The sequence below is a fragment of the Pagrus major genome, chromosome 19 (assembly GCF_040436345.1).
Source record: "Pagrus major chromosome 19, Pma_NU_1.0".
Lineage (NCBI taxonomy): Eukaryota > Metazoa > Chordata > Actinopteri > Spariformes > Sparidae > Pagrus > Pagrus major.
The window spans coordinates 10,665,529-10,692,950 of NC_133233.1; the positions used below are offsets into that span (position 1 = coordinate 10,665,529).

At 38.6% G+C, this 27,422-nt stretch overlaps 1 protein-coding gene across 1 annotated transcript in view; it reads right to left on the minus strand.

Moving 5' to 3' along the window:
- The window catches only part of col11a1a (collagen, type XI, alpha 1a), an 80,976-nt gene that overhangs the window by 33,204 nt on the left and 20,350 nt on the right, over positions 1–27,422 (minus strand). The window contains exons 6-35 of the mRNA XM_073488672.1: positions 26,750–26,842; positions 25,385–25,483; positions 23,307–23,585; positions 21,749–21,814; positions 21,415–21,456; positions 21,249–21,311; positions 19,379–19,453; positions 19,159–19,242; positions 18,201–18,257; positions 16,881–16,934; positions 16,706–16,759; positions 15,599–15,652; positions 15,407–15,460; positions 14,500–14,553; positions 14,022–14,066; positions 13,759–13,812; positions 13,620–13,664; positions 12,462–12,515; positions 11,317–11,361; positions 10,923–10,976; positions 9,091–9,135; positions 8,480–8,533; positions 8,288–8,332; positions 6,699–6,752; positions 6,457–6,564; positions 6,312–6,365; positions 3,800–3,853; positions 2,770–2,814; positions 2,579–2,632; positions 2,332–2,376 (exon numbers count right to left, since the gene is read on the minus strand). Of these exons, the coding sequence (XP_073344773.1) occupies positions 2,332–2,376; positions 2,579–2,632; positions 2,770–2,814; positions 3,800–3,853; positions 6,312–6,365; positions 6,457–6,564; positions 6,699–6,752; positions 8,288–8,332; positions 8,480–8,533; positions 9,091–9,135; positions 10,923–10,976; positions 11,317–11,361; positions 12,462–12,515; positions 13,620–13,664; positions 13,759–13,812; positions 14,022–14,066; positions 14,500–14,553; positions 15,407–15,460; positions 15,599–15,652; positions 16,706–16,759; positions 16,881–16,934; positions 18,201–18,257; positions 19,159–19,242; positions 19,379–19,453; positions 21,249–21,311; positions 21,415–21,456; positions 21,749–21,814; positions 23,307–23,585; positions 25,385–25,483; positions 26,750–26,842 (1,983 nt within the window). The remainder of the gene's footprint in view (positions 1–2,331; positions 2,377–2,578; positions 2,633–2,769; positions 2,815–3,799; positions 3,854–6,311; positions 6,366–6,456; positions 6,565–6,698; positions 6,753–8,287; positions 8,333–8,479; positions 8,534–9,090; positions 9,136–10,922; positions 10,977–11,316; positions 11,362–12,461; positions 12,516–13,619; positions 13,665–13,758; positions 13,813–14,021; positions 14,067–14,499; positions 14,554–15,406; positions 15,461–15,598; positions 15,653–16,705; positions 16,760–16,880; positions 16,935–18,200; positions 18,258–19,158; positions 19,243–19,378; positions 19,454–21,248; positions 21,312–21,414; positions 21,457–21,748; positions 21,815–23,306; positions 23,586–25,384; positions 25,484–26,749; positions 26,843–27,422) is intronic.

The following is a 27,422-nucleotide window of genomic DNA, read 5'->3' on the forward strand; positions in this document are numbered from 1 at the left end:
GAAGCATGTCCAAGTTATTCAATATAGAAAATGGTGTAAAATCATTGCTGTCAGTCATTGTTCACCAGGTCATTATTGTGAGCCCACTCAAGTGGTGAAATGCTAAGACAAAGCTTTTGGTCACAGTGCCTCCATTATTCAGCTATAGAGGAAAGTAGTGAGTGTGGAGTTACAAGGTTCTCTGAATTTTTTCTAATGATACCTTAGTGTTCCAACCAGGCTGGATCTTAGAATGTTATCAAATGTTTGGGAGGTGATATTTCTTGAAAGGGAGAATGTCTGGGGTGAATTATTTAACAGATAGATTCTTATTTTGGTAAAATAAGGTAAACTCATGTCAAATCCCAAATCATGACATTAGATGGAAAACTTTGATGAGGAATGGGTCTCGGCCCAGAATTAATCCAATATCTTTTGGTGCAGATCAAGATTTTTTTTTCTCACCGTAACATTGCAAGACATTTTCGTTTAATTTCTCAGGGAATAATGCACGGATATTGATGAAAATCATCCAGAGTATCAAGGTGGCTGTTGTGACTCTATAAGTAAGAGTCTGGAGTCTGGAAAACCCTAACGGTAAGAGAAAGAGGTCGGCGTGCCACTGACATTAATGTTCATACTGAAAAGTTGTGGAGTGAAGTTACAGTGAAATGTGTTGATCAAGTGTAATTTGTCTACTTTGTCTACTAAGCTACTTTGCAGTATATTGTTGAGGAATTTAGGGAGATTAAATATCATTCACATTTAAAATATGTCCTTCAGATCTAATTTTTTGCATTCTAATGTAAACATGGCTCAAATCTGGCCTGATAACTGAAGTTTATCTAGAAATCACTTTCATCTATCAGATTTGTGTATTGTTTAGTTTTTGGGTTTAATTATGATATCTAATTCTCATGGGATTTTTTAAAATATTTTTTATTCAAAGGAACATGACCAGCAAAAGCTGTTAAGCGATACAGAGTTCATGAACTGATCATTTGAATTTCACAATTTTGAATCTCTCAGATTTGCACTCTGCCCACATACTGTAGAATCATGAAAGTCATGAGCTGCCTATCAACATCTGATACAACATGCTATCGCGTGTTCTAAGAAAGTGCACACCATAGGAAGTCCTGGTGCAGAGGGCACACATTATGCACTCAGTTAATCCAGACTTAACCCCTGATACCAAAATCCAAAACCAACGTTTTTAAAAAACTAAAAATTATGGTCTAGATAGAGGAGCACAAACTGCAGTGTGCTGCCTCACAGATGTGTAAAACTAGTGGAATTTGAGGAAGATTTCACTTTATTAAATGATACGTTTGATTCACACTGGCCTTTGACATAGGAAAGACTGAATGTGACTATTTTAATGAGGCATGATGCGTTATATGCTGTGTAGCTCACGTGGAAAACAAGAGGTTTTACAGAATTTGTTAACACTCCAACATTATTGTTTCCATCTAACGGAAGAGAGGTTATGTTTTCTGATTAACTTACCTTCATCATGCTCTGCCAGAGTTGTAATACAGTCAATTTCTCCCCCGTAGTGTTGGGAAAATGCTAATGTAACTTGCTGACTTGCATGACTACTAGATTCCTTTCAATGTTTCACATTTTCTCTATTGCGCTTAAACACCACTGGAAATCAAACAAAATCTAATGAAAGGTATTAAATAAAGTGGCACTGCTGGATGGCTATTGTATCATTGCTAATGATTTAGCCACCTAGGACTCATTGCTCAATAAAAAATGCTATAGATCTAGATCTGCACTATTTTTTATTTTCTTTTTTGTTGGAGCATCATTTTAAAACTGCAAAGGACAAACTCTCAGAACTATTGGTAAAGTAGAGGGATAAAGAAAACCACAAATGCTGCTGTGTGTTAGATGAAGGTAGGAACAGAACATTAAAAATTTAAGCAAAACCCCAAATGACTGCAGCTGTTCTACATGGCAGTATATGTACAGTGTGCTGCCTAAGTTGAACCCAACCAGTAAACCATGGGGGGCAAGGAAGACTTTATATTAACAGAATCAGTTAATGGTAATAAAATGGAAGACATACACAAATAAGCAAACAGTCAGAACAGATTTTGAATGACTCTAAATCTATTACTAAACCTTACTAATCGTATTGTCATTCTAGGAAAACTGCTTCAGTGAGTAAAACATTGTTGTCTTCCTTATTAGCCAGTCAGAGGTGAGGGGGGTGATGACAATAAATGGCCTGAGCACAATCTTAAATGCAAAGGCAACCTTGACAAACTGTGACAAACTTTTAACCCTCTGTGGGTTCACATGTATTATAACCATCCCAGAGTGAGTGTGTTATGGACTTACTCGCTCTCCAGGTGGGCCTGGAGGACCGTCATTGCCTGCTGTGCCCTATTAAACACAACAAGAACAACACATCTTCATCAGTCAATATTTAGGTGTATCTTTGCACTATGTATATTTGGCATTGGCAACCATGGGAGCATTGTTTCATTTTATTCTAAATAAGATGTTGAACTACTTGACTACCCAGTGAAAAGCCTACAATCAATGTAAGAGTTGTGTTTTATTGTGATTAGAATAATTGGTGTACCTTGGGACCTGGTTTTCCTGTTGGACCTCTGGCTCCCCGACCCCCACGAGGACCCTACAAAGAAACAAAAACTAGTAAAACAATGTGGAAAATACACCAGTCTACTTAAATGATGCCATGTGGATACAGGATGAGTCAAAACTAATTCCTTGCATTAATCAAGGAAATAGTGGAGTGAAAAAAATACATACCGTTGGACCTCTTTGCCCTCTTGGACCAGGCTTGCCTGCAACACCCTGTTAGACAATCAAAGGCAAAACATTTTAGGCACTCACACAGACTTCCTGTGTTTCATTATTCAACATTAATTCACTTCTGACAGCACTTTACCATCTGTCCTTCAGAAAAGGGCTAAAATCACTTCTATAGTGTCAAACAGCCACAGAACAATTGGCTTCCAGTTCTAAATTAGCACCCTGTCATTTCTTCATTTCGAAAGATAAATCAAACTGTACTTGTGCTAAATAACGTTTTACTAATCTTTCAGTACATTGAAGTGCACTCAGATGCATCTTACTTACCTGAGTCTACTAATAAAATCTCAAAAAGCATTTTTTTGCTACGTATTATATTTTTACTGGTTGGCTGACTAAAGCAGCAGCCTGCCAACAAATGCTGCGAAAATATTACTATACTAGCTGGAAATGGCTCTCTGGCTTTGAGTCAACACTGTGACAAAATTTGATTTCATGAAAAAAAGCACAGAGTGTTTCATTTTGGCAGGTAGCCATGGTCATTGTAAGTGAGATAATGTACTTCAAAGTGTCCATTTAATGATTCTGATGTACTCAACAAGCAAAAAGCAATTTTCTTTCCACTACTTTATATATTTAAGATCATGTGAAATTGATAGTTTTTTTAACATTACTCTATGAATCGACAGTTTTATTTAAGGTGAATGGAGAGCGTCCAGGACTATTTCATAGGTGTTATTAGTAAAACCTGCACCTTGAACTCTTTTCTGCATCAAGACTGTGTGAGTGAAACTTACTTTTTTCAAGCCAAGTAATGGGGAGAGGGGCTCAATGAAAGCACAATTGTTTCCACATCTTTTGTTCTCTCCCCAACATCGATTTTGCTGCTTATTTTTTGTGCCAAGTCACCATACAGAAGCCTTTATAATAGCAATCAATTTTCTTTTGTGCTGGGATATGATGGTGTGGTGATTTTCATACACAAACAGGCACAGTGTGTGTATCCAATGAGAGTGTGTGTTCTTACTCTGGCTCCTTTCTCGCCGTTGGCTCCAGGGAATCCAGGGAAACCGCTTGAGCCCTGTTAATGTGAGAGGGCGATATCATGGAGGGGAATGAGAGAAACATGAGAGAGGCAGAGTGGGTCAGAGCATGCATGATAATGAAGGCACATCCTGTATTTATCTGCACAATTTAGTAGTAATGTAGTGAAAGTTTTACACCAAAATAACATTGTCTGCCTTCAAAAGAAGAAGAATATATCCAATTCACAAACTTTCCCCACTCTGGTATCTCTAAAAATGTTTATCAAGCTGGCAGAACTTGGAAAGCTTCTCAGGAAAATTATCTAAACTTATGAGTATGTGGGGAACACACACACAGACAGAAACATAACGGGAAGAACAAACAAGCTTAGCACAAGACCTCTGTAAACACAAGACAAGGTGACGTGATTTGTTTCTGCAGTCAAACTCTGTGAACTGGGGATTAAAAAGCAGCTTACCCGTTCTGCAGCACCTCACCACAGTTTGCATTGGGAGATTCAATAAGAAAAATAATCAATGATATCTCAGTATTGCTCGGTTATGTCTAATACCTTATTTCTAATAAGTCATTCTCTCTGTAAATAAATCTTGTGCTGTCAAACTTTGATTTACTTCTTTAGTTCATCTTGTTTTTTAGATTGAGTCATTTTCACACAGCCTAATTTAAAAAGCTTAAAATTTTGTGGATTCTAAATGAAATACTTTGTTTTGCTCAACCTCTAACAACTTCTGACATTAGAGACATGCCATCAACAATAAAATACACAAGGGGCCTGAACACTTCTCTTTGCAGTATTCTGGTGAAGTACAAACCCCTGCCATAACAAGACAGTATTCAGTGAATGTCAGCCCCATGGGCAGTGCTTCAACATGCCTGTGGCATTGCTTCATCACAATCTGAGTGGGCAGCACCTCTTAACATCCACTCATGTTCACTTAGACAAATGTTTACAGAAACTGGTTCCACAGGATCATCAGACATATGGGGTACGCTTTGAATCCACATGTAGAGTGGATGGTGACTGAGGCAAGTTACGGGTGAATATTTATGATACTGCACCTATAATAATAAACATTATACAACAGTACATGTCATCAGCTATTTAGAGGATCTGAATTATATAGTTTGTTCTAAGTTTTGGTAAACTCTGCTTAACTATTTCATCGAGCGAAAGATTGTTGTCTCATCTCTTTACATGAATAAATCACTTCAGAAAAAACTGTAACACATTTGGTATGACTCCACTGATTTCTAAATGAGGACAAAATGATACCATAACTTCTCAATCTGTTCTCTACTAAACTCTAAGACACATTTTACAGTATGTGCCACCCATTTCACATTTGGCAGGAAATGTTGCATTGCTTTATAGCAACAAACAGAAGGGGGAGCTGTTGCTCCAGCACAATCACTGCTACAGCTTACAGGGTTTGTGAGGTGTTAAAGGGCAGATAGTGTTTATGGGATATGTGTTAATTTTAAGAACACTAGAGCAAACTGCTGGATATGGAATCTCATTACTTAACAAAAATTGTGCCAAAGTATTTGGGCAAAAATGTATTGACAATAATTGATGTTTAAAAATTCTATAACATTTTCTGATAAGATACCCTGAAGGGTAAGTTATAACTAATTACTTAGTTACTAAGTTACTAACTACTACTAACTAGTTACTAACTAATTACTGGGGTTGCCAGGTCATGAAATATCTTTTTGGCTGTTGGCTTTAACCTTCCATTTGGTAATAATGAAGTAAAAAACATTTGGAATGCTTGTTGGTTTCTCACTTCTAATGAGCCATTAAGTCTGCAGTTGAAAAGTGTTGATATGTTGTTAATTAATGTATTTTGATCCGCAGCAAAGGTAAGTGGTCTAACAGTCAATTGGAGTCTTTTTGTTTCATTAATTAGCTGAAAAGACAAACAAATGTCATGCTGGCAGAGGATAAACACAAGCCAAAGGTTTTATTACCACCTGGCAACCTAAGAAGTTGTTCTAGGTAATAGATTATAAGTGATCTATAGAATATTACATGATATATTAATAAATGTAATAAATATGAATATATTAAATACGCCATTTAAAAAAGCCATTAGTTTGTTCACCTTCATTTCAAGAACAGTCACTTTAAAATTATTTCCTTATCATGTAAAACATGTAATGCACAAATGATCAGCACTAAAGCCCTGCTCCTCCCCAGGGATGCAGAGAACACTTACTGTAACTGTTTTAACCGTCACGCTGTATGCATTAAATAGTTTATCTTACCAGCTGTTTTTACTACGTTACTATGTACTACAGTTTCTAATAATCTTATCGTGCATCATCCATTTGCATGAAACCATTACGGTGTACAGTGTGGATGCTTTTGTCTGTCATTTTGATAACCATGAAGCCTTGACAGTTCTGATAACAGAGCAGACTGATGCAGATTCAATCCGAAATGACAAAAGACAACATCCTTTATTGTGGTGAGAGTGACATCAACTTACCTTAGGTCCTTGTCTTCCTGGATAACCTGGCAATCCCGGAACGCCCAGTTTACCCTGAGAGACAATAACAGCACGAGCAAAGCTGAAATAAAACTGAAATGAAAACATGGTGAGATATGATTCTTGTATTGGGTTTGCCCATTACCTTTTCTCCAGCAGGACCAGCTGGACCTGACTCTCCGTTGGGGCCAGCTCGGCCTTTAGGACCCTCAGGACCATCCTCTCCACGGGACCCAAGCAAGCCAAGCTCACCCTGTGACACAAACACACACAGGGAATATCAAAATGATTGTCAGTCACTGCCTCCATGTAAAGAACAAGGATCAGACTGGACATGCAGGAAGTTATTTGCATGACAGATAATTAAATTTCAGAAATGCTCCTCACCCGGTCTCCTTTGATTCCCATGTCTCCCTTGAAACCTGGGAAACCATCCTCACCCTAAATTAAGACACAAAGAAGTTGTTGCATTTGCCAATGTTCAGTAATTTCATGATGTTGTTTAAAAGCATGTCTTTTTTTCCTCCTAAGAGACATTTAAAATGACTTTTTTTTTCCATTTCACTGGGCAACTTATTAAGTCTCCTGATATTTTGTATTCATTGAACATCTGGTTAATATTCAGCTTGCTTATGTTCACTATTCGGATCACAGGATTGATGCTGCTATCTGCTGGCCAGATAGTGGAACAACATATGCAAGGAACTGTATTTCAATGCTGGTAGATGAGCTGTGCTACATTTACATTTGCTCTAACTCTAGTACCTGCACCAACTGATTTTAGGAATTTGGGATTTTGGAAATATTGATGCAATACACTAAATACAATCATATACATATATCTAATTCTCAGATATACAAATTTTTCAAACAATTTTAAAGATCCACTGAATGAAGAATTTACACAACAAAACCAAATAACAATTTTGTGAATTTTGTAAATGAACAAAAAATGTTATCCTCAAATTTACATAATCAAATGGATGCTTAAGGACACTTTTCACTTCAGCTAAACCTCTGTCACTTTCCTCTGACACTTTCTCTTTCTAGTCTGTCACCTGTCCATGTTTTAAACCCTATCTGATGCATTATGCAGCACTGAGCATGTCTGTTGCCAGAAACTCGCATCACGAAGACCACACACACACACACACACACACACACACCTGAGGTAAAGCACATCCTTTATTCATAACAAACCCTTTCTCCTCAAGGTTTGGCTTTTGAATCTCTTGCCATAAATAATTCAATATAAAAACTGATATGAATACCTGTCATTGTAGAGAACAATGTCCCTCAGTCAGATAATAGATTTTATACAGCGGCATAACTGTATCGATCTTAAATAAATGTCACACATATTAAAAAGAAGCCTAGTTTAAATTCCAGATGGTGACGCACACAGTTGAACACTTCAAAAGTACTTGAGATGGATTGCAGTGTTCTTTGAAACCAAAAGCCTCGAGCATGACAGCTTTACATTCAACACCTGATTGAGGGTCACTCCAGCAAAGTGTCTGTCTCCACTGAAGATGGCTATCGACTGACCTCTGCATGGTACTTTGAGGCTGCAGCGGCTGTCCACTCCAGTTCAAAAGAGTAAACACGAATTTGGGAAGGCAGGTAAACACAGTATCTGTGACATGAATATATTTACACGCCGTTCCAAAACTTTGTTTTGCTGTCTTCGCCTTTATCACCAAGTGAAGTTTTGACAACCACTGTCAATTTGGAGAGCAGCAGCCAAACTTTGTCTGAAATAAACCCACTGGATTCAGTCTGTTGATTCAACTTGGCAAATCTATCTTATTTGTACAAATAAATTGTTTCCAGTGTTTTCATAGGTCAGAATATTTACTTGTATTAATCTTTGTTGACAAAACTGCATAAATCTCAGTCTAATCTCAGTGGCTATAATCTGGGTGGTAAATTGAGAAATGATGTGGAAACAATTCAGCATGTTAAGAAGTTTATACCTTCTCTCCCTTCCCTCCCTTGAGACCACGAACACCGTCGGCACCCTGTTGGACAGGAAAGAGAGATTAATGAGCATTACAAACATAAGAGAAAACAATACAATTATGCACAATAGATTAAAGGATGGGTTTTATAACTAGCAAAGGAATAAATAAGGCTGGTGAATCAAATTTCCACATGAACCAAACTACCTTGACACCACGAGGGCCAGGATAACCAATAGGACCCTGTGGACCAGAGGGACCCTGGAGAAATAAAACATAGTGTGAGTGTCCAAATACAAACAAAAATATGAGATTACTGACTCTAAATTATTGTTTTCTGTTACTATAAAAGGTTTGTTTAAATTACAATCTGATTACATAAAAATGCATGTCATTCTTTTTAACACTTGATTCACATGTATTGTCTACAAATATATTATTTTTCATTTGGCAACTAACCATACTGTTGTCATTTGTGTTGTTTGCTAGTTAGTTAAATGTAGCCCATAGTTGGTTAAGTATAACTAAAAGAAACATTGCAATGCTTCTGAATAATGGGATTGAATGTGTTATGTTACTGTATGTGAGTGATATAAATAAAAGTAATGTGATTTATCAAGACTGAAATGTAAAGTTATCTTGTTGTCCTTTTTTGCTTGAATGCATTAGACTTGTCCTTGGAGTACATTAAAAATTAGTTGCTGCACATTCTATGTTAACATTTTTAAAAACACTGACTTTGGTATTTCTACTACACTGATGCATTTTGGTCACAGCAGCACACACGCACCTGCACATAGTTTTTTAAACACACGTACCTGTGCTCCTTTCTCTCCAGGTGGACCCTCCTTACCGGGATGACCCTACAAAATGAAAATCAAAAATACTGAATAAGAAGCAAATTAATGTTTTTCAGCTAGTTGACGCAACAATGTATGATGTTGAAGCATCAGTAATGAGAACTGGTGTCACCACAATTATCTAAGAGGGGGGAAAAGCCTTTGTGTTGTCTAAGATCGCTGCTATAGATGGCATGGAAAAGAAATACATCTGAAAATGAGAGCAAAGGGGAGGCCGAGATGCTAGAGGAAAAGCTTGTCATAAGGAGCTAACAAACTAATGCGCTTCATTGTTTAGAACTCACACCAAATAATATGCCTTTTAAAAACAAAGCTGACTCGTGTTGATTCCATATTAAAACGGCTCAGCATCACAACAACAACACAGGATTTTCCCTTGCCTTTTGTGTGAAAGACGTATCAGTGTGTGCTATATGGTGTTTTTATCTGCTGCACCGATTCACTTCTGTGTGTTAATCAGTAAAAGAGATGGTGTGTGGTCTTTGCATATGTGTATGATTGGAGTATAAGGGCAACACAGGAGTAAAACTAAAAGTAAGTGATGTTGTATATGTCAGTAAAGAAAAAAATGACTTTCTCAGTAGCAGGTTGAGGCAGTTTAATAGCCACAAGCGTGGTGGCCATTGGTGGTGTCAGTGATGGGGCAGGTAGACATGCGCATACAAACGGCTCAATACACACCCTCACATACAAATATGGAAACCTTTAGCTGCGAACACCTGGCACTTCCCATTTTTAGATGTGAGGCTAAGGTAGAATGCTGTAAATCACCAGGCTCTGGGGCCTGAGTGCAATTAAGGGCTGCCTGCTTCTTGAACTTACACGCCTCTCCTAGCGAGGGCAGAGACAGAGGGATGACATAAGTGACTGCAGCTCGAGAATAACAAAATTCAAAGGCACATTATTATATTTCTGCTGATGAAGAATGCCATGAGAGATTTAGCAGTACACCACACAAAGGCATTTTGCATCAGTCATTTGTGTGATCCACTTAACTATAAGAGCTTCAAATGTCTATTTTTTCTACTTTTTAATATAAATAATTTTCAATATAACTTACTTGAAGTGGGATCTATTTTTTTTTCCAAATGTACTAGTGTCATTTCAAAGTCACAAAGTTAAAGATACGAACTTCATTTTTTATTGTCAATATGACAGATTTAATTACGCTATGCTGATATCTACGCAGATTTATTTTCTTCAGTATATATGTAAAGTTACAGAGATTTTTAGTCATATCAAATCATTTGAATGGAATACAAATTATAAATCAATACAATTATTGGAATTTTCGTATATAAATATGGTTTATCCCTTTATGATGGCAAGTGATAACATTTTTTACACATAGCCCCACACCTGTCATTGGGTTGTTCAGCAACTTGCTTTCTGAAAATGGACTAAAACCACAGAACTGGCTGTAGAGTGAACAATGTCATGTACTATGTGACCTGCAACCCACTGTGTAATAGTTTGATGAGGATATCTCAAGTCATCAGATCTGGTATAAAAGGGTCATAAACAGGTCAGGTCTGTGTTGGAGTTGTGTTATGAACACAGTTACTTGATTGACCACATTACTGATTCACTCAAAACTAGTTTTATAATATACTCTGTATAGTTGTAAGACTGCTGAACAGATATGTCTTTTAAAGGAAAGAAGTGTTTCAGGGGGATTTTCAGAAACTTAAGTGTCTGAGTTTTGAGTAAAAACTTGTCATGTTTCTGTTTGTGCGTGTCTGTGATTCTGATGTACTGTATGTACGTATATAGGTGATAAGAGCACGCACAGGAGGCCCATCAGCTCCAGGTAATCCAGGCAACCCCGACCTGCCCTGAGGTCCCTGTATAAGGAAAAGAAAAAGACAAACAAGGTCAAAGATTAGAGGTTACAAACATGTCTCAGAATTCTGTAATACATAGGCTGCAGTGCAGAGTTTCTGCTCTATCTGCTGTATCCGCTTCTAAAAAGCTGCACGTATAACATTTTGGGACTTTTACTAAGTAATTTGAAGTTGGAATTAAGAAAGCAGTCTGTTCCCGATTAAACACCACTTATTAAAAGGCAGGAAATTAAATTTCAAATGACAGAATGGTCAGCTGTGTTCGGTTTAAAACATAGGAATCAAATGTTAGCGATTTTGAGATTTATAAATAAAGTATACTGTAGTATAGGTCACATACTTTTTCTCCAGGTGGTCCAATGGGGCCTTGAGGACCAGGAAGACCCTATAACACATAGACACATAGGTAGAAATGAGAGTCTGTTGCTTTAGCAACAACAAGCATGCTCAAACACACAAACATGCACACACACACACACACACACACACACACACACACACACACACACACACACACACACACACACACACATACACACACACATACACACAAGCTGGATAAACTGAAGAGTTTGTTGGAACTGTAAATAGTTGAGCTAGAGAAGGAATGTCGTGTCTTTCTGTGTGTGTGTGCATTCATGCGTGCGTGTGTGTGCGTGTGTGTGTGTGTGTGTGTGTGTGTGAAGAGGGGGGTCAGTAGCCATATTAGCATCTACTATGCTTGTGGTACAGCACACACTTAAGTATTTGTGCATGTGTTCCCATATATGTGTTTCTAGGTGGCTACCTGATGTGTGCTTCTGTGTTTGTGTTTGTGTGTGTGTGTGTGTGTGTGTGTGTGTGTGTGTGTGTGTGTGTGTGTGTGTGTGTGTGTGTGTGTATGTGTGTGTGTGTGTGTCAGTGTGTGTGTGCATGTGTTGCAGGCTAATTTGAGGCTTGCTCCAACAGGTGTGGCAGCTTTGCAGAAATTCCACCAACAAGACTAAGATGCGTTCAAATGGATCAACACCGTAACACTCCCCTTCCCAAGATAACCCCTAAAAAATATTTGAGAAAAATGTGTGTGTACATTTTATCTCTCCAGGTAGAGAAGGAAGGAATAGAGGAAGGGTGGGTTGAAGAGAGGAGGAGCAAAATCAAAAAATCTAAATGAAGATGATCATCTTCTTTGACAGTTCGACTTCTGATTATGTGCATCAAATTTAACTGAGTACAACATTGCCTTTTACACCTGGAAAGACAAACAACCTCTCAACATGCTGTCAGAATAAAGCTGCTTAACTGTGCATTTAATTCATGAGCTCACAAGCTGTCAACAGTGAATTCAAAGTAAATCTACTTTTCTCAGTGTCTGGAGTTTGTAATGGCAGATGCAGACAGCAAATAAAACAAGTGACTCTGTGGCCACGGTGCATGCAGCATCTACTCCGCACTTTGTCTTTGCTCCTGTAATGGATGTCATGAGTGTATGATTGATTCATTCACCTGTGTCCCGGGGATTCCCTGCTGCCCTGGTGGGCCTGGTTCTCCTTGTGGGCCCTGAAAAACAATGGAGGCTATCAAAACTAGACACTAAACACTAGTCTCAGAGGCAATCCTCTGTCCCAAATACTGATACTTGAATTGCGCACATCAATGTCATTGTCACAAAACAGGTATGTTCCATCCAGCCTTCCAGTGCCCAGTAAACTCTCACTTTCAATTTGTAGAAGATAAGTCACATACGGACTTAGATACAGTAACTAACTGAATTAGAAATAAAATATTAAATGGCAACATTCATGTTTAATATTGTACAGTATATGGCCCTTTATACATAATGTAAAAAGGGTGAGTAGTAGGGCAGATATAGTAGTATTTACCGTACCAGTCAAAACCAAACATGAGGATAACATCCAGCAGTGTATACTCGTACTCTATTAACCATCATCAAACTAACTGGGGATAACCTCATTCCAAAAGTTATTTGATTAAATAGTTAGTGATTTTTTAAAGAAATGTTTTTTTCTGTATCTACCCTGCTCCATCTAGTCTAATATGAATGCTGCTTCTTAGCTGACTTGGACTGTGGACCTTCTGTATTCCATCGTATAGAAAAACCCTAACTGACACAACATGTCATATAGTTGTTTAGACTGACTTCTTTGGCTGCCAGTGCAGAACTCTATGGAACTGCCTCTTAAATTATGGAATTCTTTGACTCAAAAATCAATCAAAAAGTAGCGCTCACCCTTACAGGTTACTGCTGTCTCGTTAAATGTATTTAAGAGCTTGAGGGTGCATTTTTGACCCTATATCTACATGTTATTCAGTAGCTGATGTAAATTTCACATCTAGCCTGTTATTATACAGTACCTATTATAAAACGTTAATAAAAAGGCACCGCCACAATTTATCACTTGCTCCTGTGCTGCCTTAAAAGAGACTAATCTTCTTCTCATGTCCTCTGAGGCATTGGAATGACCTTTGACCTCCCAGCTACATCTTAAAGGGTTTTTAAGAGCCCAATTATTTACTGTTTTCTATACGTTTAGTATAGAAAACCGTCATGTACAGTACAGGTAGCTCCCTGAAACTCTGCCGTCTTAGGAACGGACAGAGCAACTTTTAAGTCAGTTTACTGAGAGAAAGTTGTGTTCATACCATGTTTCCTTTGGGACCTGGAGGCCCGTCAACTCCAGCAACACCCTGCAAAGAGACAAGTGTAATGTAACTAATGTACACCTATTTTCAATTACAGGAAATGATTAGAGGCAAAGACGATAAAGGTGATGGTACGTACAGGAGATCCAGGGGGTCCTGGAGGACCACGAGGTCCCAGCAAACCTCTTGGACCCTATGAGGAAGGAGAAGCAATGACTTTTATTCTATACTCAATGCACTGATGAATAGTTATCAGTAGGACACTTGTAGTGTTCTGCTGGATACTAAAGCAGAGATCAGACATCAGAGACTACTTGAAAAGCTAGATTAATGAGGATATTGCTGCATCATGTTGGAAACCCATATGTTTGGGAGATGGCACCAATAGCAGAAAAGCCTTACACTCTCGCCAGCTAATCCTCTGGGCCCGATCTCTCCATCCTCGCCCTAAGGGAAGAAAAAGACAAAAGTTTATTGAATTGATCCCTGCTGGAAAGCTTCTATGTTTTATACTCTCAGATTTCAACAAATAAAACATTAGGTAAATACTGGCATGACGTATTGAAACATATCAGCTGTCACCACCTATAATCTCAAACTCTCCAAAGCCTGTATTAGTCTGGGATTAATCTCAGCTATCAGCAAACATTGTTGAATGTAGCAACTGCCTGGGGGTGGAGGTGGGGTGGGTGCGGTGGATAGTTAGTTTCAGGGGGCGGAAAGGTTAAACACAAACCCTCCTTCTTCCCAGTTCATAGTCCCCACCCAGCTGCAGCTGCCTGAGGGCTCAGCGCGTGGACCACAGCTGATGTAACTGAATGTGGCTCACCTGAGTTGAACGCAATTTTCTTTAAAGTCAGTTAAAAGAGGAAGTACTTACTCTCTGTCCATCCTCTCCGGGGGCACCTGGGGGTCCCATTGGCCCTAGCTCCCCCTAAGATAAAGAGAGAAAGAAAATACAAGAGTGGAGAGTAGAGAAAGATAGATGTGAGTTAATTCATCATTTTTTGAAATGAATAGGCCTTAATTAATTAATCTTGATTGCAAGCATTCTTAACCAGTCAGCTCTGGGCTTGTTTCATGCGCAATTATTTGCAATTAATAATTTGCTATTATTTTCTGAAAAATATTTGTATACTGGACACATTTTGCATCATTTTGATGCTGATTTTATTTGGAAACCTCATATTTTGCTGTGTTTAATGCCTAACAAATTTCAATCCTATAGTTTTACTCATGGGAAATTTGTTGTTTACTTTAAAACCTTTTTGTTTCTTCTTTCTTATAAATCACTTAGTTGTTTTTATGATATTATTTGCGAGTGCATCTGCCTCTTTCCACTAAAAATATATGTCCCTACTACACAGTGGTTCACTACATTGGGGTGAGAGGCGTGTTTGAAACAATGATTTGGTTTTCCTTACATACAAAACTTTTTGTATGTAAGATACAAGCCCTTCGGTAAATCATAGTAATCTAAGAAGACAAATCCCATAAAAGTAAGGGATTTTGTTTCAATGCCAGTTTTTTGACTTAACACAAGAAGAAACAGCATTTTGCCCATAAGCCTAAAAGCATCTACAGGAGTTGTTTCACAGGCAAAACAATACTCTGTTGTTCATGAGGACTCCTTCAAAATCCAGTTCATTATTATGCTCAATGGTCAATTCTCCCAGTGATTCAACTTCAGAAGTATCTACAACAGGGAAGGACTAAAAAGCTGTTTCTGACATCAAAAATGACATTTTGACACATGATTTTGACAGAATGAATTTGTGACAACTCACTCTGTGTCCCTTTTCACCAGGCAGTCCAGGGAGTCCATCAAAGCCTCTGTCACCCTGTATAGACACACATCAGAGTCATCAGTACTCAAAGTCACCATGGGCTGTAGAATGCTTGTAGCAATACTTTATGAAAACAATACACTTCGTAATTAGTCACATGACCAGGAAAGGTTGTGTAATGCCATACGGTACCTTGCCGCCTGGTTCTCCAGGCATGCCACGGGCCCCATCAGCTCCGGCACGGCCCTAGGAGACAACAGCAGAAAGAATGACACATACAGATAAAGACCTACATATTGCAGTAGCCAGTAGTTGAAATGACTTTGGGGCAAAAACAGAACTTTGTCTAAAAAACTGCTAAAGGTTTATAATTGTGATGTGCCCTTCATTTTGATTCTGTTTTCAACTACCGACATTTTAATGACACTATCACGGCCTGTATGCTTGTGTGTTTATTCATTTGGATCCCCATTAGCTGTTACCAGAATAACAATTACTCTTCTTAGGGTCCAGGTGTTTTGTTTGCTTGTGCAAAGTCTTGTTAGTTATAGAAGAATGTAATATCTTAAATATTAATCAGTAATCAACTGTGTATGGAACCTGAAGTAATAAACAGTGTGGGCAACAAATACGGAGAAGTAGAGCAGGAATAATGCTGAATAACACAAATTACTGGCTGACAAAATTTTAAACAGCAATGAACAAAGAAATTAATTAAGAAATCAAGAGGTGGAATTAAAGAGGACTCTAAACTGACGACAACAATGTTCTCACATGATAACTATTGAAAAGATTACCAAAACACTTTAAGAAATTACAAATCTGAAATATATTTCTTATTTTCACGTTGCACTGATGTTTGTACAATGCCTTTTTGAAACTATTACCTCTAGTCCAACACAGTAGTAGATGAGACGTTTAGCTCACAATAGTCCCATGAATCAAATTTGTATTACTACTTTGTCTATCACTGGTTTATGCTTATTAGTAACCAATTAGGTCAAGACGTTTGGCCCTGCACAGTGACTGCACCTTGACACTAATTGCGTCCCAGATCCAGAAACCATTTTCCCATTTTGGCATTTTCAGACAGATTAACTGGCCAACCATTGATCCGAGGATTGGAGGCAGCGAAGGGCTTTAAGCACATATCAAGCAATTGTTTGTTGGACTGCAAGTAAGCCTCTCAGCGTTTGAGCAGTGACCACAAGTACAAACAACCACACAACAACAAATACAGAGACATGTGAGCACACACACACAGCACAGTGAGAGGAGCAGGTCATTGAGTTCACTCACCCTCTTGCCAGCTTTGCCAGCTTGTCCTGGAGGCCCCTGGATGCCACGGGGGCCCTGCATAGACACATGAGGACCACTTAGTGACAAACAGGACTTATAACTTGGGATGTGGCCTTCATTCACTGGTGAGGTTTATTTTCATGCATTATTATTCAGATCCTAACTTCTTACTCACCTGAGGACCAGGGTCTCCACCTTCACCTTTCAGTCCAGAATTACCAGGAAGACCCTGAAGAGAGAGATAACAAAGCAAACATAAAGACGCTTCATTCAAACTAGGACACATGCAGTATACTACAGGACAGAGGGGTAAAAAATAAAGTAGACAGCAGATGGCGATGTTTAGCTTAATATAGACACTCTTTCTGCATGTTCATCTGCAGAATAATGAATCCACACATTCCTTTTACTACAGACACATGAACTACCTGAGAACTCAAATGAAGTCACCTAAAAACAATAAGATCCCCTAAACACTGATGTTGTAAAGGTTTGTTTTTAGCTTATCAGTCATTAGCATCAGCTTGAAGTTTTGTGAATTTATCCTGATAGCTCAAAACATCCATAGCCTAAACTAAAGACATGCAGGCACATTAACAGAACTGGTTGTCTTTTGGCATATACTAAAGTCTAAAAATGCAATGTTAAATTGTTGGTGTAGGCAGAGATTTGGGGCATATACTGTAATCTGTCTGCAGACAATGAGGATGCATTCAAAGCTGGTGATTAACAATTGCAGACAGACATCTTAGAATTATAAATAGCTTGAATGAATGAAACGCTGGGTTTTAAACATGCAATCAATCAAGGAGGGAAACATCTTGGAGAGGTACATTTGCAGTAGATAAAAGCCAAATACCCACCCATCTTTGCATCTACTTATTGCCATATTCATTTCAGACTAATATGCTTGGCCTTTAGCCAGAGAAGAGCAGATTTAACAGACGGTAATTCTTTGTGTCTTTTGCAGGGCCTTTTCCTGCTGATAAATAGTGGATCGTGTATCAACAAGCCCAAGAGAGAGGAGGAGGGAGGGGGGCAACAACAGAATGAAATTTTCTTGGCAGCTGGTAGCACCAAATAGACAGGCAGAGTGGCAACTGAGCCACCAAGCACTGATGCAACAACATGTCCAAACAAGTAATCTGGATTCTGCTGTGTCTCTAACAAAAATAGTAAAAACTACAAACTACACAAAGAAGATATTTTCTTTACACAACAGTACAAACTTACTGAATTTAAGTGCTGAACTCCAAAAAAGCTATTTTTGAAATGTTAGTGAAAGGCTCATACTATCAAGCTTGTGAGTTTAAAAATAGTGATCTCAATGGATATCCTATGTGCTGCATATGACAACTTTAAGGATCATATGTATGTAAGATAGGTTGAATAATAAACATGTGTTGAAAAAGCTTTGTTGCCAATATAATAAAGAGCCAAATTCCTAGAAACATTAAAAACAATAAAAACAAAAAAAACAAACAAGCAGACTCACCACTGGCCCAGATCTTCCTGTCAAACCCATCGGCCCTGGGGGTCCCCTCATGGCCAGCTGCAGGGAAGGCACACACACAAGAACAAGGTCAAAAACCACGCAGTATAATATTTTTAAAAATCTACTCTATGTCTGTGTATCTACATACTGTAAATATAGTATATATTAGGTGTGCTTGTAAAATGTTGTTTATTTCCACACTTGAATTATTTTCCTTTCATCCTGTGTCATGCTTAAATTTTATACATAACACCTTGTTTGTGTTAAATGCTATTTATTATCCATGCCATGGTATGTTTGTGATTTTTTTGTTTCTGTATGACTATCATTAAATGTCATTGTTTTGATTTAGAGGTGTCCATCACTTTTTAAGAGCAGCTGAAACTTTTGTAGGTAAATGACCAATCATACTACATATTCCCAATAACATTTTCATTATATTTAAAGTTTAATGAAAAGTTGGCATGGCATTCTTAATTCAAAATGTTTGTGCATATTTTGCTCATTTGTTCTCTGAGGTCTTTCACTGTGCAGTTAATGTGGGATATCACGCAAGAATCCAACGTGACTCCTAAATAACAAGTGCAGATTTTCCCTTTTCTTCAAACTGCCCAATCCCACATGTACACAAAGACTTTTTCTACACCTGTTGGTTTAGCCCACACGCAGGTCAAGGGCCCCTAAAGTATTTTTAACAGTCTCTCCTGTCTGTCCATCTGTTCAAAGTGGAGCTTTTTTATGTTGTTGCTCTTCAGCCAGCTCGGCATGTCTCCTTTTAGCCTTGCAAGGCCAACAAAATGCACTGTGTCCCACCTCCCCTCCCCACCAAAATACTGTCTCCTTCATCCTTCCCCTCCTCTCCTCCTACAGCTGTGTGAAGGGAGCAGGGCGGGGGTTGGGGGTTTGTCCACAGCCTTTTGGCTTCTCAGTGGCCTTTTTAATGTCCTTTACTACCTACTCTGGCCTGGGAGAGGATGGCTTGGGCTTGAGCTTCTTGGGCCGACACCACTGGACCCTTCTCACCGTCTCCACCAAAACGGAACTGTTGAAGACACGCAGACACAGGCATTTATTCCTATTTCTGTTTGTCATCACTATCTAATACCAAAGAAATTAGCTTTGTAATGGAATTATATGATAAAAGGTGGCTGGAAGGTAGTATCGGGTTGAGCACTTACTGGCAGCATCAGCATAGTACCAGGGGGCCCTGCCAAACCATCAGCACCAGGAAGACCAGCACGACCAGGAGGACCCTGCGACACAGAAGAGACATCACCACAATAATAAAATTATCAATTTTAGAAGATCAAACATAGCATTTAAAAAAATAGAACATTAAAAAAGGACAACAGGATGATGGGGATTTAGATTTCCTCTTTCTGTATGACATTTAATGTATATGTTATCATATAAAAATAGCTAAATTAATAACATAGCTGGATTAAACTAAGTAAAAAACTAACTAACTTTCAAGTATAACGTATGCATGTGGGTTTAACTTTAACAAATTATGATGGTGTGGATAACTGGTATCCTTCTTGAACACTGTCAGAATGTACCACAAAATTACAAAATGTACAAACACATGTTGTGACAGCTTTGAAAAATGTGGCTGCACCTGAGTTCTTTTGGTTTTGACTCTAAAGTTGTGCCACTACGGTGGCAGAAATGTGGAAGGAAACACAAACACAACCACATACTTTCACATGCACACAGATGGAGCAGTAAATGCTGGAGGTGTGCTGTTTGTTAGTTTGAGTAACATGTGCTCCTCCTCCTCAAGCACACATAGACTCTGCCTGTGCATCTGTACACCACGCTACTGTCTACAGTCCAAAACCAACATCCTTTTCCATGAATTCTGGTGTGCATGTTCGTGTGTGTGTGAGTGTGTTGCATGTCTATGGAACAGAGAGGGTATAAAGAGCAAAGTGTTAAATATGGATACCTCTTACTGAGGGAAACCCAGGGCAAATATCATCCTTCATATTATAATCTTTCAAAAGTTTGACCATAATAATTGACCTGTTTGAGCTCACTCATATGTCACACCTTTTAGGTCTCTATATTCTACTCTATTTAGGTATTTATGCATGAGCAGTAACACTAGTCAATAATGAAATTAATGGACTTTCAAGCATGCCACAACACAAAACTAATTAAGGTTCACTCCACTGACTCAATTTTGTTCTATGTTGAGACACAGTTATTTTGCTTAAGGGAAGTTGTAAAAACCTGGCTGTGTTCAAACTGGCATCTATTTCCCAGAGTTTGTTTTTAATTAATTTAAATCATGGTTAGTTCAATTTCACCCCATCATAAAAAGCATAAATATTGTTGCTCTCTAAGATGATTCTTTACAGCAGCAATGCATGTAGCACCTGCTGTACAGAATAGTCTTTTACCTGAATACCAACCTTTTTTGTGAAAATAATAAATATACACACTCAAATCATCCATTGCTGCCTATTAGATCATTGGTTGTGGTGTTGCATGCTCACATTCAGTAGAAAGCTACAAGCATTATGTCAATAGACAGAAAATAAGGTAAGGTCCTTTTAGTAGAAAATTGCTAACATTTTACCTACAACTTATATCATTCAACATGAAAGGTCTTGCATGGTGTAGTCAAGTCATTGAACTTCCAGTTGCACTTTTCTTTGATTTTTGGTGTCTGCACTTTTTGACTTGGTAAGCTGACCACTGGGTTGACCTATGACTTGAATTTTTTAAATAACTTGATCTTCACAGACTAGTCTCTTAGTTATAGTCTAACATGCATAGTTCCCTTCTGTTATGAAGTAACCTTAGCAAAATGTCCTATGTGGCCATACTGTGTATATGCACAAGTACTATACTGTATGTATAACTAAGCTGACACATTCTTCGTTCATATTTGTTTTACATGCTTTTATCGAATGAGTGTCTATCTAAGTGTCTGAGATAGCCCTGCACCATCATTGATCACATGAACACACATACTGACAGTATACACATTTTTTTAAGAACAAACTGCTGGCTGGTTTGGGGACATAAATGACAACTTACCCTGTCACCAGGATCTCCAGAAGGGCCTGGGGGTCCTTGTAGGCCTGAGGGACCTGGAAGACCCTAAAAGACAAAAGTCATGCTAGCAGACCACCAACAGGCAAGCTCATTAAATTCTGACAACAATGGTGCCTAAATATGCTCAGGTTTTTAACAATATACTCACAGCTGGGCCGGGGGGTCCTGGTGGTCCTTCAATCAGCATGCCCTTTTAAAAACAAACACATTGTTTCACACCACGAACACTGTCCTGTGCAACAGCAGTACAATAGACACATTCAGGGTGAGTCAACAAATTCTGTTGCAACTTTTGGGCGTTTGACCAGCGCTTTAGAAATGGTCTTAAAAGAAGTAAAACATGAAAGCTGTAGTTCAGGAGTTAGCTTGATTTCACTTGATTTTAAATCATTTGCAATTCACGATAAAAGTGAGAATAATTCAACCTAACGTGACACAATCACATCACTTCATCACATCAACATTGACTTTTTAGGCCTTACAGGTTCAATAACAGCTGGCTCGCCCTTTTCTCCCTTCTGGCCAAGGACTCCTCCAGCACCAGCAACCTGTAGTTACAAAGCAAGCACAGAGGTGACATTCTTCACACAGCGGCTACAGTCCACAGGTGACTGGACAGCAATGATGAGCAATGGTGACTGAAGAGGCTTCAGCCAGTGAAAAGAATGTGTGTTAGTGCTTCAACAAATTTTATACAGTCAAACAATAATCGTATACCCAGTTGAAACTACTGTAGCTACATCAGAGGCAGAGATTGAATCAAGATTAACACAATGTGTGATTACATTATGGAACAAATCAGGCAAAAATGTTAGTCATAATCAGCAAGAATAGACCTCTAAGTGCTTGAAATGGAGCAATTCTATCATTGCATTGCCATTGTGCGGTGTGGTGACAAACAGTGTTTAACACCAACAGGTCATGCATGTGAGCAAACCTCACAAAACAACACAAAAGGAGACATATACAGAGACAATAAGAGACGATGTTCTAAGTGAAGTTAAGTGTTTTCATTCTGGTCTTTGCACAACATTGATAAATCTATATAAATAACTAAACACAACTGTGATTTCATTAGTGGTAGTGAATTAGTTCAACTATGTTGGGTATTTGTGTGTTTTGAGAGAGAGAAGGTGGGATGAGATGAGAAGTGGTTGGGTGGTGGATGCATAGAATGACAGTAAAAAGGCATTTAAGACCAATAAAGTCCTTGCCTTCACATTGTAACAATACCCAAAGGCATATGGACACAAAGTTGTGTTTGATGTTGTTCTGAAAATTGGTAAATTTAAAGAGCACTGGGGTCAAAATGCCTAACATAGACTGTGACTGTGACTGTGACTGTGAAGGCAGAGATCAAAAGTTTGGGTATGAGGGGAAGTAAAAGGAATCCATAACATCCTGAATTGTGTGTGTGTGTGTGTGTGTGTGTGTGTGTGTGTGTGTGAGTGTGTGCATGTGTGTGTGTGTATGTGTGTGTGCATGAATGCGTGTGTGCATGCGTGTGGGTATGCATGTGGGTGTGTGCTTGTTAAAACTGCAGAGGAGAAGAGGGAGGGATCAGACTGCTGAGAGATGAAAGGGGTGGTGGGGTGGGGACGACATGTCTTGTTGGGTATGTATGGGTGGGCTGGAATAACCTGATTGAAGGCTGTGTATGAAGGGAGATGAAAATGGAAGAAAGAAGAAAATAATGAGTGAGTAGCCGTGTTTCCATGTAATTTTCAAGCAAATTTGATGCAAAACAGTCGCATTTGCATCTATAATCAATAGAAGTAATCAGTTAGACCCTTTTCTAAGAAAACACAGATGCAAGCATTGTTCCTATCATAGCTTTCAATCCTTAAAATACCAATCACACACCAGTGAGACATCAGCAAGACTCCACACTCAACATGTCAATGACACATTGCCAAGCAACCAACTAGGAAGGCGTGCAGTGGAAGACAGAGTGAGTCCATAACAAACACAGAGTCCCTGACACGTGCGTGCTGTTCATGCTCACACCCATCAATCACCAGGTCAGGGTGTGCTACTTACAGTGCTCTCAGAAACGTCGGTTTCAGCAGCAACCCCTGGGCCCACCTCATCATTGTAGTTTGCCGTGGGTTTGGAAGGTGCCGTGCCATACTCATCATATGCCCCGTAATCATACAACCTGTTGTCAACCCCGCCCAAGTCATACTCCTTTAGGTCATATTCCTTAAAGTCGTATGCACCAGTGTCCAAGTTGTCCACTGTTTCTGGGACAATGGTGGGCTCCGGAGCAAGGGGAATGGCCTCGGTGTCATAAGCACCGACAATTTCCTCCTCCACAGCCTTTCAGGTGTTTGCAAGTGGAGAAGGGGGAAGCAATGGTGAGTAAATACAGATGTTAGTTAAGCAATTAAGGCAAATATTCTACATTTAGATGTTATTAAAGCAGAACATAATTCAGCATTATATGCTCAAAACAACATTTAACATAGCAATGGTAACACCTTATTTATTCCAAGTACAGAAATCTTAAGTTATCTTAGAGGAATGAAGAAAATATCTGACAGTTACTGGTCTGGTAGTGTTGTGTGATTGTAATTTGAATATGGACAGCCATTTATTAATCACTGAGGACATGTCTAAAAAAAGGGCTAAAAGCTCAAATATACAGTGTTGAGTACTGAATCGTGTTTTTTATATTGTACTGATTAAGTATCTGCATTAACAAGCCTAGACTAACACTGGTGTTAAATTCTACCAACATGATTTTGTTACATTCACTGCATGCTCTGTTAAATCATGAAATACAGTAATGCAGTGATCCCTACAGCACACCTCAGTTCAGTAAATATGTTATAATGCAAACAAATAAATAAAATGTTACCATATTGACTGAATAAAATCATTAACTGATGATCCAAAGTTTGTTAACTATACATGTCAAGACAGAGTTGATGCTATCTCAGCCTTCTTTTCTTTCTCATCATACAACCAAATATGATATACTGATACAGACAGTAAAGAAAGGCTGAAATAGATGTCTGAAATGATACAAACAGCAGCTTACATCAACCATCATATTGTAGTAGCTGTACATATATACAGAGTATACATATATAGGGAGAAAGAGTGAGATTCAGCTCAAATTTAAATTTGTTGGTCAATAAATCCGTTTCGACGGAATATGACTTGGGCCTCCTGTGAGTTTGCACTGGTACACTCTGTAATTCGCACAAGTACTACAACCACAATCACTTGGCAAAATGTTTATGTTTTTCATTCCAAACTGTGATCACTGTGGATTTAGCTTTGGAGAGCAACATAATGGATGCAATTACACAGTTATTATTGGCAATACTCCATTTGGCCAAATTATATATTTAAAATTCCCTGTAGAATCACATCCACTTTGTCAAACACTGCAGTATACAAAGCACATTCATAGCTGGCTGTGAGGAGATTTAAGCCTTTCTGATCATAGTTCTTTAAGAGGTTTTTAGCAGAACTAGTGATCAAAACCAAGCTTATTATGTGATGGACACGGCATATCATTAAACAGATAATTTTCAGTATTATTTGCTGTATGTGGCATTGACTGAGAGAGGCTCTGTCATCATTAATGGGTTTTTTTTATCTTGGATAAGGCTGCAAGTCTTGTCACTCTTTGTGTGGGTAATAAAAGCAGACAAGCCAGTGTGACTGAGTGAAACAGCACTGTCTTTAATATCAGAAAACATATTTCTGGCTCTTGGTAAAGGAGCACATGTTACTCTACTAAAAGTCACAGCGAGAACAAAACTCTCTTCTAATCATAATATTAACATAGACTAAAGTAAGCATGGCTCATACTATAGTGCCTCATACTTTTAAGTCACAATTGCTTCCATGTGCCGCACACTTTTAAACAACAAGGTTAACTAGCAGTGTCACAATATGTCAAATGCGTTGAAGAACTTCCCCTGTCCATCAGTTCTGCCACACACCAAAATCTTAGTAAATCAAAAGACACATCGATTCACTTGAATTGTTGTGTCTTTGTCATTTCATACCAGACCTTCTTGGGTAAAATCTTCCTGGCTCACATTTCCCAAAACACTTATCACTGTTTTTTAAAAGTAGGTGAGAATGAAGATGAAAATTACCTCATTGGGTCCGCTCGTGGCATAGGGAGACTGAGTTTGAGTAACATCTATAGTTCCGTAGTCAATGTCTGTATTGTAATCTCCTTCTACAATGTTTGGCTGAGTCATGTTGAAAAAAGGAAAGAAATATAAAGCGAGGGTTAACAAAAAGGCTCAAACCAGAGGTTATTTGCTAGGGGTCCTTTCAAGCTGGCTACAGTCTCTGCTACTTCTACACAGAAGAGGTTAGGGAGCTCTAAGTCTGCCATCAGAGATTTTCCTTTTCAGGCAGGAAGATCTTGATGGGATCTGGTCTTTTTTTTTACATGACCGTTTACCCTAAAATTGCCTCGGGGTCGTGCTGGCGCTGTGGCCTGGTAGCCAGGCATCTGTCGCTTCTTCTTAGCTGCAAACTTTTTAGCTGGTGATTTTTTGGAAGCCAAGAAGTTTAAGGGCTTGGCCTTAGTTTTACTGAGGGACTTTCTGGTCTTCTTCTTTTTCATGGAGACACTACGTTTCTTTCTCTGGAAGAGGGGGCGGCGACAAAGACAAACATGGAACATTCAAAAGTGGAAATGATTTAAAGGCACAATCAGTAACTGTTGTACAGTCTTTTCTAAACCAACTGTCAGACCCCATGGGCTCCACCTTCCAGTATTAGTGCAGTTACAGTAGTTGCATATGTTATTTTCTAACACGTTGAACAGGTACACCAACTATCCTAGCTACAATCAGCAAGCTAACTGTGCTATTGATTAAGTGACAGTTGGACAGAAAGGGTGCTGTACAACAATGAAGGACTGGGCCTTCCATGTGACATACAGGAGACTTTTGGGGCACATATAAGGATATTTCTGGGACAGATGCAAAAACAGAACACAGGATTTGCCTTTCAGCAACTCTTTAGAGCTATTGTAATAATAATAATAATAACAATAATAATAATAAAAAGTAATGTATACAATAGTTTTAAAGAAATGCTGGAATGCAAAAAATACTCAAAGCAAGTGGCATTTTACCAGTCAGAGAAGGCAGCAGCTTCATAAAACAGACACAAGGAGGACTATTACAGTATGTGTACATGCACACTCATAATTCTACCTCTGCTGCCTGACTGTAAGGTCATAATCAGAGCAGGCATAACCAGGTCAGGACACCTAGATTATGGCTCTTTCAATTTAGCAGGGCAAATCAACACTTTAGGCTGAGACATTCTAATCAAAATATTATCATGAAGCTGACTACTGTACTCCCAGTTACTAGAGTATTAGTGTGCACATAAACATACCATTTAGACACACAGACAACATACAAGACAGACTGAGGGATGGGATTCGTCAATGACAATAAAACACATCTTTTTTTTCCTTTCCTTTTTCCATTTACCTGTGGTTCAGAATACTCATCGGTTGGAATGATGTCTGTGGCTCCCTCAGAGTAATCATAGAACTGAGAGTAATCTAAATCATCAGTAGTGTACTGGAGAGGTCAAGAGAGAGAGAGAGAGAGAGGAGAGAGAGAGAGAGAGAGAGAGAGAGAGAGAGAGAGAGAGAGAGAGGGACGAAGAGAGGTTTTAGTGTTAGCATTAGCATCAAGGATGCAGGCTGCTGCTTCAGCAAGAAGATGATACGTGTAGTACATATCATCCTGAGCATGCTACAAGTTAAAGGCACATAAATGTAAATTACTATTAATGCCAAAATATATTTGAATTGTGGTAATAATTGGTGCAACTGAAAAATGGTTAGATGTTGAATAATGTAAACGTGCATTATAAATCTTAGCATTTTATGAAATATTACAAGACACACAATGTAATGCTAGAATGTATTAAACTGTTTCATTTATGAAATATGAACATATTACAATTACGGTCCAATAATAAAAAAAACCCATCTTTACCTAATCAATACGCAGTCTTACCACGTTAGATAAAGGTCTTAATATGTGAACAAAATGAGTAAATAGGTGCTAAAACTAGCCGTGTGGGTCTTAACCGACAAACATGTAAGCAGATGGGCTGTTTAAAAGCTCATAAAACAAAGGAAAGCAACAGGGA